At 35.4% G+C, this 12,280-nt stretch overlaps 1 protein-coding gene across 1 annotated transcript; it reads right to left on the bottom strand.

Annotated features, from left to right (window-relative positions):
* Positions 1-2,451: 2,451 nt before the first annotated feature.
* EMB975 (Tetratricopeptide repeat (TPR)-like superfamily protein) lies at positions 2,452-4,376 on the bottom strand. The gene has a single exon (XM_089601881.1). The coding sequence runs from the start codon at positions 3,986-3,988 to the stop codon at positions 2,546-2,548; it is 1,443 nt and encodes a 480-aa protein (XP_089458007.1). The 5' UTR covers positions 3,989-4,376; the 3' UTR covers positions 2,452-2,545.
* Positions 4,377-12,280: the final 7,904 nt, after the last annotated feature.

Consider the following 12,280-nt stretch of genomic DNA (forward strand, 5'->3'; position numbering starts at 1 on the left):
CAATATATCATTTTTCAAATTAAATTAATTAATTTAACTTTAATTATAATTAATTATATATATTAACAAAATTTAATTTAGTTAAACTGAAATTTATTAAAATTTATATACGAATTTATAATAATTTTTTTAAAAATTATTTATATCAATAACTAATTAATTTAATTATAATGAAATTAAATGTATTAATTTCTTAAATAAATTTAAATAATAAATAAAATATATTAAAATAATTCGCTTAATTTCTGTTTACCTAATTAAAATTCGGTTAAACGGTTAACCTTTAACCTAAATTTTCGGTGAAAGGTTAACCTAATTTAATTGAATTTTCATTTTTAGTTATTACACAACATCATTCACGTTGCAACACATACACGAAAGGACAGTCGTCTGAGGAGGGGCCGAGTCGAATTTCAAACACATGCTAGAAAAAACATAATGATGATTGATTGTTATCATAGACCAATGAAAATTCTTATATCCTACAAACCAGTTTTCTTCATGATAACTTGTGTACATGATATGTTAGAAACTATCCTGCCGACTAAACAAGTTATACGTTTTCGTTATATATATTTTTTATAACCCATGCAATCTCTTTTTTTTTTTTTTTTTTTTTTTTTTTTTTTTTTTTTTTTTTTTTTTAAGTTAGGAGGGGCCTTGACTAAAGGTGTCAAAAGTCTCGTACACCGACCTGATCCAAACTTTTTTTATTGAAAAGTCGGGTCGGACTAAACTTAATGAAAATGACTTTAGGTCCAAATTCGGACCAAATTAGAGCCGGACCTGAATTGAACTTTTTATTACACTTTGGATTCCTGATTAATTAGAATAGACTGCTGTCAGCTTAGTTAATTACCTTTAGTTTTTAGTGTTTTTAATAAGCTTCTAGAAACTCTGTAACGGAATAAAGCACACGACCACTGCGTTGGTACTATGTGAATCTTTACTCTCTATATGTAATCCTGTACATCTAACTTTTCAATTAAGAAAAGATTTTCTCAATATTCTTTCTTCTCTCTAACGCTCTCCTCCCTTGAAGCCTTTTCTTCTTCTTTGTAATACTTTTTTAAGAGTTTGAACCGGGATTAAGAGTTTATACCTTAAGCTCAACCCAAACCCTTCATTAAGTCCGGTCCGGCCTGAAGAGAGCCGGACTAGTTAGTCTATGGGAGGCTCGGCCTAATTGACGGCACTAGTCTTGGCCCCACCTAAGCTACAAATAGCTCCGCCCATGATTATAGTTCTCTTCATTTCATCATTAAAATTGTTGTGACAATGAGACCATAATTTTTATTATAAACTTTTTTTTTTTTACTAAAGAGTACTTGTTCTTCTATTATGTAAAATGATTGTTTCCTAATAATAACATGAAAGACTCGATCTTTTTGCAGGTTGTGAAAGCGTACTTGCGTTTACTTTTTGTTCAATTTAATTTGTATATAATAAAGGCACAAAATCCCTAAAAAAAATTAAAAAAAAATAATAATAAAGGCACAAAACTACAAACCAGGGAAACAAAAAAGGGTTTTTGATTTTTTTTTTTTTTGGAAACGTGAACCTTTATTCAATTACTCAGACACAACCAAATCTGCTTCCATCGATGTTTTTTCCCCTCAGAATTCCATTATAACATGGGGTTAGACTTAGACAGGACCGGCCCAAACTCACCGGAGACTCTAGGCGATTTAATATTTTGGGGCCCTATAATACTAATAAAAATTTAAATTTCTAGGGTAAAAACGTAAACTTTTTAGAAAATGGGCCAAAAGTGTAAATTTTTAGGGTGTAAAAATGTAAATTTTCTTAAAAATAGGCAAAAGGTGTAAAATAATTTTTTTTGGGTCCAAGCCTTGCCCGCCTTAGGTCAGGGCCGGCCTTGGACTTAGACCCGATCCGTCGTTCCCAAAATGACACGTCGTTGGTACTTGAGCGTTTCGTGATATATATAAGTAATGAAAAAGGAGATTAGGCTTGTTTAGTTATAGAATAGAGCAAAGAATAAAGGAACCTTTTTTGGCTGAACCATTAAGAAGACACTGCTTCAATAGCTCAACGAATGCAATAACCATTCCTCTAAAATTTCACCTATTTAGTCTCCAAAACTAGTTGCCTTGTCTCGATAATTTTCCCTGCAAACAAAAATAAAAAAGCTCTGCCTTGGAATATAATCTAAGAATCACCACTCCAACTTAGCAACTGGTTTTAGTATTTTTTATTTTTTTTTTGTTCCAGTTAACTCTTCTATATCCACGTCTATGCTTTTTCAAATGTGCTATCGACATTTCCGCCAAGCCTTCATATTCCAGACCAAAAAAAAAAAAAACTAAACACGTGTTTATACCCTGATGGATTTTGTTTCCTTATGTATCTTTACATACCTCAGCTTATGAAAATTTAAAAAATACTAGAATAAAAAAAAATATTTTACATCTAAAACTTTGCATGAGATACTGAATTCATTTCGTTATACTGAATTCATTGCGTTATATTTAAAGTATTTTTTTTCCGAAATACTAACAAGAAGCAAGGCAACATAATATGATCACTTAGGTAAATCGCTTAGAAGGGACATAATGTCTTGATCTACACGAAATCCCGCCATTTCTGCTTCTCTGCAAACCTCCCTACACTTGGCGATCCTCCGAGAAGCCAAATAGAGGTTGATCATGTCCCTGTAAATGTCGTACGTGGGCGAAAAACCCGACTCCTTCAACTTCGAAAAATACCTCGAAGCCCTCGGAACATCGTTCACCGTCACGAAAAGCCTTATCATGACCCGATAAGCGGGGAGATCGAGGAGGCAATCCGAGCCCTCCATTTCCCACACCGCGTCCATCGCCTCTCTGAACCTCCCGTCCATCCAACGGCTGTGAACGAGCACGGTGTACATGACCACGCTCGGTTCTCTCCCCGACCGAACGAACCACTCGTAGAGACTCTCGGCGGCCTCGAATCTCCCGACCCGAGCGCAGGCCTTCATCAAGGCCGTGCAGTCTTGTTGGCTCAGAGTCAAGTCTCGCCTCTCTCCGAGCTCGCCCAAGAGGGCCGAGACTAGCGTTCGCTTGTCGGGGCTCTTCGAGAGCTCCGACACGAGCTTCACGTACGCGCTCGGGTCGATACTCCGGTTCGCCCGCCTGGCCATCGAGAGAATCTCCCGAGCGGGTCTAAAGCTTCCTCCTTTGGCGAACCCTTTGACTAGGGCCTCGATCACGCCTTTGCTCGCGGCGTCCAAGCTCGACGGGGCTTTGATGGAGCGGTTTCTCGCGAGGATCTCGACGGTGGACGACAGAGTCCGGTCGTCTGGCGAGAGGCCGGGCTTGCCTTGGGCCCAAAGGAACGTCTGGAGGGCCCGGTTCGGGAGGCCCATGTGGCCCAATTCGCGGACGGTCATGGAGAGAGAGCCCTTCCGGAGGAACGGGGTCCACTTCTCGAGGACGGTTGAGACGTCTTGCTCGGCCGCGAGGTCTTTGATCTCTCTGGCGAGCCCGACCATGGCCGCGGGGGTTTTGGCGGAGAAAGGCTCGATCTTTGGGCGGCGCTTCTTCGGGGAAGGGAGTCCCAAAGGACGGAGCTTGTGCGGGAGCGGGAGAGGGAGAGATCTCTCTCTGCTTAGCTTCCCGGGCTTTTGGGGTATTCTTCCTTGGAAAAGCGATGTTATGGCTTCTAGTTCTTCGCTCTCCCACGCGATCGAATGTGGTTCTTCTTCTTCTTCTTTGTCTTCTGATTCTGATTCTTCTTTAGTTTTGGTTTTGGGATGATTCAAGAACTGATTGGTTCCGAAATCCGGGGGAAGCTTGGATCTCCGCGGAGCACGGAGGTTCTTCGGGATTGTTCTCCTTGGTCGACTCGGCTTATTATTACTATTGCTCTTGCTCTTGTTATAAGGACTAGCAGTCATTGAAGTCACTCTCAAACTCTGCGCTGAGAAATTCTGATATAGGCACGGATTTGGATTCACCCCAGCGGTCAAGCAAATGAAACCCATTCTGATCAATCCGAAATTTCGAAGCTTTGTTCGGTTCAGTTAAACTGAAGTTCTGCCAGGCATTTCGTCGAACATGTGGGGTGCGCCGAAATTGGCTTACTTGCCAACGAAACATTCATAGTGATGATGAAGTCCTCTTAGACATTTCATCGAACATTTGACGTGCCGAATTCTAGCAAGAGCAATTTATGGAAAGTGCCTTAAACCCTCCTAAATTCTCTCCTTTTCTCGATAGCATTCGTACCAGAGACTATTACAGAATAAAAATGAGTCTTGTGTTACGTTGCACTAATTCCTGGCTAATTCCTGAAAGAACAAAAAAATATGAGAGAAGCTTCGAAGAGGTCAATTACCAGAAAGAGAGTATCTGAGTGATAATGTGATCAGATCGAGTCAGGAAACTAGGAGAGTATTAACTTTTCATTTATTCATTATAATGGTGTCGTATTTATGACTAGGTTGCAAATACGACAGTCGTTTCTCAGGTTGCTAATACGACAGTAGTTTCTCATTTCCGTGAAAATCGTATTTGCCTCTTTATTGTTCTTTTAGTAATACCCTAAATTCACCTATATTTTATAACACAACATTAAGTTGGAAGTAAATTTGGAATGAGATTACCGCTCGAAAAATGAGATAACCGTATCTGTTTTCCTCGTTTTTTCTTGCCTCTTTAATTTATTTATATTCTAATCTTACACTCATTAAAAGTTGCTCTTACTAGATAATAATTTGAAGGAAACACAATTAACACTTTCAAAGGAGGAACACAATTAGGTCTAATGTTTTTCTTAGCAAAAAGTTCAAAATCAGGCTTTTCATAAAAATTAAAAAATGGCCAAATAACTAACCTAAATAGTTCATCTCTTTTAAAATTGTAACTCAGCTATTAACATATTGCGATAATGAGGTCAACCAAGACGGTGGACAATGCCATCGTGAACAAACATGTAGGTCATCCCAAATATTGTTATTCCTAGTCCCTTTGCGACAAAAAAATAAAATAAAATAAAACAAAATTTAATAACTTGATAAATAGTGTTTCCATATTCAAGTCACGGTACTTAAAAAAATAATAAATAAATAAAAATTCAATTCTAACAAGTACAATAAAGAAAAAAAAAATTGAAATGTTCATTCAAATCCACTATATGCATTTAGCCTCTGAAACACTACAGTGATGTTGATATAAGTCGAGACGACACTCGGTGCTAGAGAGATATTCTCTCGACTCAACAATTCGTAAAGGAAAATTTTGCATCTCTGATTGAAAGTAGGAGATCTGTGAAAATTTTCTTCGACAAGTGGGCCTTTATGGATAAAGTCATCGCCTGTATAAACCCGTCGGAGATTAACACCACAGTGGAGTATTTATTATTGGAGGGGAGAAGAATTTGGGACCCGAAAAAGATTGCAAACATTTATAATTTATTATTTATAGTACTATGGTAAAATTCAAAAAAAGAAGAGCTATGGTCGGTGCAGCGTTGACCATGGCAAACACATCGTTGACCTCAAACGGACGATCCCTCGGCCTGTTATGCGACTTATTAATATATTTCAAAATCATTCGCCAACCAATAATAATATTAGGAAAATATTGAAATTCAGAAGCCGAGATGAAAAATCACATAGTTATGCTCACATGTTTATCTAAAATCGACATTAACGTTACTTTTAGTATAAAATTTATATTCAATTTTCAAATAAACTTAGTATAGTGTGATTTAAATCATCTCTAATGAAGGAAGACTAAATTGGTTAAAACCCTTACCAAGGGCTAAAAAATTTACAACTAATTTAATCAATAATTATAGAATAATTCAAAGTAATTCGCACCAAGGGCTAAAACCCGCATCTCTCAAACCGACTACCTTACCAGTTACCACTATAAGTAACCCCATTTATACTCTGATAATAATATATATATAAAAAAAAAGAAAAAAAAAAAAGTTAACCTCATTTATATGCTTCGGTCTTGGGGAATATTTAGTTTGATCAACCAATCTAATTCATCGAGCTAAGAAAATTATCTATTTCCTTGAAAATAAATAAGTAAGTTATTAATTAAAATATGAAGAACAAGATAGTATCAATACGTTGTTGTGGTGGCAAATGCTACGATTTTTCTTTTTTTCGTTCTTGGCCTAAATTTAATTAATTTTTTAAACAGATATTAATTTAATGATAAGTTAATAGCCGAAAGAACATATGTAGGCTAAGGTTAACCGGAGGCAATAAATCGTGACCTGTCGGCAACGGTTAACTGCAAAAATTCTAAAACCTGTTTAATCTGGCTAATCAAGTGTCCGGCTAATATTTTGACCGGTCAAATGAGAGAAAATTTATTTTGAGGAGCTAAAACCCCTATCTATAACTACTCTGATCAATTTTGTTTTTTTTCGATTATGGTAATTTTGAAAATTTGATTTCGGTTGAAATTTTACAGAAAAGCAAACGGAATCTGGTAATCAGGCACATTGTTTGGGAGTTGGGAGGCATATGAGAGCCAAAATCGCTTGGAATAAAATGTTGCTATTCGTGTACAATTATTTTGTCTCATTGTAATTATTTTTATACATGCACACTCACGGATATATCAATATTGAAATAAATAATTGAAGGGATTGTATTACACAGATGCTGGCCATATTTCACTCCAGTTGTCTGTCTGTTTGTTTGTATTATAGATCTACTAATAATTTATGTGTACACGTAGCATCACTGACGATACATAATCGTGAAGCTATAAGTATTATTTTACACAATAAATATATAGAATGGCCAGCGTACGTAGGCACTGAAATCTTCAAAATGGATACGTATATAATACTATATCAGTAGACTTTATATAATAATCAGATAAACATGAACTGAACATGGGTTTGAATTGTATAGTTTATTAACCCATTAATTCTAAATCTTTTTAATTAATTCCTGTAAAATTTGTGAAATTTAGAGAAGAAGAAGAAGATTGAAGAGAGAGAGAGAGAGATAGAGAACATAATATTTCTTTGATTTGTTATTTCTTCACTCGATGGACTTTCATTACAAGAGTCTTAGTCTTAGACTATATATACAGCTTAGTACATCATTTATATTCACCCTCTCCCTCAAGCTCAAAGTATTGGAAGAACGTAGAGCTGGGTTCGTGAGCTAGTAAACAGCTGAGTCTTAAGCGGTTTGATGAGACCATATCCGCCAATTGATTTTTTGATGGAGTGAAGGTCACACGAAGAGACTTGTTTAAGACTTTGTCTCACACTAAGTGGAAGTTGAAATTACTTAACGTGTAAATAATCCACTATATCAATCAATCAAAAGAATAAGAATATTAAGTTTGAAGAATCTCTCACAAACGCCCATGTCTTTGACTTTTCCAATTTATGTATATTGGAGTGACTTAGTCGTTTCTCATCAAAACGACACTCACTCTTCTTTTAATACACAATGTCGTTTTCATTATGCGTGTCCTGTATTTCTTGTTTTCCCTCTTTCCTCAGCTGAGTATATAAACTCAGTTGCTTGTATTTTCAATTCATTCAATGAAACAGTAAATCATTTTAGTTGAGTCAAACACTATTTTGTTATTAATGTAAATCCAAGCTCTCCTCAGATTAGAGACTCCTTCTCTCTGTTTCATTCAATTTTCTCCCGAAGATTATTAAGGACGTCAATGCAAACACACGCACTCACAAACTCTGATCCAAAAATTGCAAGTACCAAGAGTTAGTTGTTGATGAAGATCTCCAAGAAAAATATACTAGCTCAAAGTTAAAGGCGACGTCATGAATTTTTTCCGACAAAAACGAATGACTTAATTCGACTCACAATGAGCTTTATTAGGTCAACTTATGAATCTCTCGCGAATCACACAGAATCGGAAACTAAATATCTGATAGTATAAACATTTCAATATCTAATTGTATAGTTGTGTATTGATAACTAATTAGAGCTGACTCAGCTTAGTACATAATTTATATTCACAAAATTACATGGCAAAAAAAAAACTATATAGAGTATATATGCTCGTCATCGCAGTCGTCACTATATGAGTATCTTCGTGAATGCAGCTACTTAATCATGTCATTTACATATATTTTTTTGTAATTCAATTACTTTGAGGTTAATTAAATATTTCTTCCTATAATAATAACACTAATAATAATAATAAATGGCACAAAAAACCAAAACCAACGTGACAAGTGGATATTCTAGCGTTGCCTTGATAACAAAGAAAAACAACATACACCCCTGGGAAATCAAAGTTTGCCTCCTAATAATCAAACATTTACAATTAGACCCCATTAAACAACTTCATTAAATCACATACATAGATGTGGACAAAAACGCATAATCATACATTGTTGCCTAATTGTCAATGTCATTACAGTCATGCCAACATGATAATGATAGCTCTCCTAGATCTCTATCTACCACACGTGTGTATACAGATCGGATATGCAAATATAATATATATATATATATATATATATATATATATATATATATATATATATATATATATATATATCCCTGAATTTTAGTTACATTATGTTGCACTATATTTTAGGATTTCAACAATATCATGTATATCCCTTAATTTGGTCTAGTTATTAATCACTTGTATAAATGATTTTATCTCATTTCTCTTCAACTTTTGCTTTAGTATAAATTTTTCAAAATGACAAAATTACAATATTAACATCCTTCGCAATTTTTTCATATTCTATTGTTCGAAATCCCCTTAGTTTTATTCAATAACGTGATCTAAGAATTAAAAGGGAAAGAAGAGAGTAAACCTAATAATGTGATTATAAAAAAAATGAGTAAAATGGTGAATGATATGTTTATGTACTAGGATAATTCTAGTTTAAAAATTTACAAACGAAAATGTCAATGAAAAATTAGATATGGAAGGATAATTCGAGATATTAAGATAATTATATGGACAATTAAATAATAAACGGTAATTAAACCCAAGAGAAAACATTATATTATTAAAAATTGATGGTATAAATAAACAAACTATCATGTCATTTTGAAAACTTACTAATGAAAAAAGCAATAATAAAAAAAAAGAAGAAGAGATATGATTTTGTTGAATAATAAAAAGATATTATGGTATAATTAAGTAATAAAAGTAATTAGACTCGGGGGTAGACATCGATATTATTGAAAGCAAAGGGTATAGATGCAACATTTTTAAATTTTGGGAAATAGATATGATATTTTCTATATAAATAAAACCATGAGACACTTAGGTCAAACATTACATACTTAATTATTATATATCCCAATTAACAAATATCAAATTGTCTCAAGTTGAGGAGAAAAGAATATGATGTTACAGGTAGACAAAAACAAGCTGGCAATAACCCCCTAAAACAAACAACACCAAAACTAAGTCTGAGCAAAAACTACTTGTTGTTTTCTCTTCCCATAAACAAATCTTTTTGTGCCTATATAAATACAAGTCTTGGCTAATAAGATCATATGACTAAACAAGAGAGTCTAAAGTCTGAATACTGAAAATAAACACCTGTGTATATTGAGATATAATTTTTTTTCAGATTATGATGAACAACAAGGTTAGTGATGGTTGTGTTCAACAAAGCAAAATTAGGCCTCTCCCGAGAAGGGGTCAAATAAAGTCAAGGATAGCTTCGTCTGCGATTCGTGCTTTCAAGAGCCTCGTCATCAAATCACAGCCGTCCAAACCAGACGATCATATGATCAGACACTCGTGATTTTTTAGCACGAATATATGTTGTACTAGTGTTTTGTCATATGTATATTGATCAACTTCTTGTCTTGCAGTGTCTTGCGTTAGTTTTTCAGCATTTATTAATTCCAATCTGAATAAGTTGCAAGAAATTAATTGTAGTATATATATAATTAATATAGTTCAAATATCTCATGTCAAACCCGGTGTTACCTTCGAAAACTTCGTTATTGAGAGAGTAAAGCTTCAGAGAAGACAAATCCAAGAGAAGAAACTGTAATGCAAAGTCAACGTTGACTTTCAGCGCTGGATGATATAGTTGGCCACAAGTTGCCTTGAATCGCGGAGCAAAATGAGTATTTATATCATAAGCAACAAGTCAACTAGATCAAACAAAAGCGGTCACTTATTCTAGTTGCCATGCATTTTTTATTCAATGATTGACCTAATTCGTTCTTTTGCACAGTCGAAGCCGATCATGCAAATTCAAAGTCTCTCCAAAACAGATCTTTGTGCCTCGGAAATATTATTAGCACGGGTTTTGGTACAGATGGTAGACCAAGGCTATATCAGGGACCTGAAAAAAAAAATGAAAGTGTTTACATAACATCTTCAAATAAAAAGACGCAATCGAAAATGGCGCCACGATTCCCATCTGAGCTGGAAGACCGACCAACCTTGACCGGCTTTAGTCAAACTAAAGAAATAATGGCTTTTAGGCCTCTTGATTTTAGAGGACAATTTTATTTTTTTTGGAAATTTCCTTAGATATCGGTTTTTTTAAGGCTCATTCCAAAAATACCAATTACCGAACATTTCCCCCAAAAATAACGGTTTTTTAATTGACATTGTAAACAATCTTTATTTAAATAAAACTGTTAGTAGTAAAAAAAAAAAAAAAAATAGTTGTGCGATCCCACTTGGGGAGTCATCAGTGACGGTCACAATCTTTGTGATCACTACTACAAATGTTAGATTTCACAACGGATATTTCACAACGAAACGCTGTCCGGTTGTGGAATCATGACGTTTCCACAACGGGACAGTTGTCCCGTTGTGGAATTAAAAAAAAAATTAAGGTTTAAACAACGGGATGGTGACCCGTTGTTGAATCTCGCCGCGGCCAAGGCATAAACTCGCCGCGGCCAAACTCTTCCACAACGGTACAGTGTACCGTTGTGGGAGAACTGTAAAACCAAACATTTCGCCGCTGCGAGCTTAAGCCTTGGCCGCGGCGAAATGTTTCCACAACGGTACAATAACCCGTTGTGGAAACATTTGACCGCGGCCACGTATATATTTGGCCGCGGCGAAATGTCGCAGACTGGAACTTAAAAACTTCACTCTCGATGTTTTTTTTTAAAATTTCAGAAATTCCATTCTCTTCTTCTCTCTCTCTCTCTCTCTCCAACCCACGCCCACTCGCCCCCCCCCCCCCCCCCCCCTCCTTCTTCCTCCGCCGCTGTCGCCGCCCTCTCTCTCTCTTCTCTCTTCTTCCTCCGCCCTTCTCTTCTTCTCACCTTTTTTTTCCCCGCCCTTCTTCTTCCCCGCAACCCTCTCCTTCTTCTTCTTCCCCGGCCTCCTTTTTCTTCTCCGCCCATTTCTTCTCCTCCGTCCTCCATTTTCTTCTCCGCCCCCTTCTTCTTCTCCGCCCTCCTTCTTCTTCTCCGCCTCTCCTTCTTCCAAACCCACCAAACCCACTCTTCACAAACCCACCAAACATTCCGACCCACCCCCACACAAACCCACAAACCTTGCCTCCGACCACAACCCACATCTCCGACAACTTCATTGACTCACCACGCCCCATGCTCGTCATCTTCACTCCAAGTAAGTATTTTTTTATTTAATTTGTATTTTTATGTTGAAATTAGGTTAGAATTGTTTATTTGTGTCTAAATTATATAGATATTGAATATTGAATTTGATATTTATGTAGAAAATGAGTTTGGAATTGAATTTTGGTTTGAGTTTATGTTGGATTTGAGTTAGAATATTTGATTACCTTGAGTTTGAGTTGGAATTGAGTTAGAATATTAGATTGAATTTCGGTTTTAGTTTGTGTTAGAATTGTTTTGAATTGAAATTGAATTTCGGTTTAAGTTTATGTCGGAATTAGTTTGAATTGAAATTGAATTTCGGTTTGAGTTTGTATTGGAATTGGTTTGAATTGAGATTATATTTAATTTTGTTTTTTCATAGATTATGTCTACTACAACCAAGAAAGATGATAAAAAAAGGTAAATTAATTTCATGTTATTTGAAGTATTTCATTTACACGAATATTTGTATTCTAATGTTTTTTTTGTTGTTGTAGTAGACAATAACAAAAACCTTGCCTCCGACCACAACCCACATCTCCGACAACTTCATTGACTCACCACGCCCCATGCTCATCGTCTTCACTCCGGGTAAGTCTTTTTTTTATTATTTAATTTGTATTTTTATGTTGAAATTAGGTTAGAATTGTTTTTTTTGTGTCTAAATTATATTGAAATTGAATATTGAATTTGATATTTATGTAGAAAATGAGTGTGGAATTGAATTTTGGTTTGAGTTTATGTTGG

Source organism: Urtica dioica, chromosome 2 (genome assembly GCF_054948205.1).
Source record: "Urtica dioica subsp. dioica isolate 48M chromosome 2, U.dioica_male_clone48M_v1_H2, whole genome shotgun sequence".
Classification (NCBI taxonomy): domain Eukaryota; kingdom Viridiplantae; phylum Streptophyta; class Magnoliopsida; order Rosales; family Urticaceae; genus Urtica; species Urtica dioica.

Coding starts and splice junctions, on each gene's coding strand:
- EMB975 (XM_089601881.1), bottom strand. CDS start 3,988: ATGGGTTTCATTTGCTTGACCGCTGGGGTGAATCCAAATCCGTGCCTA.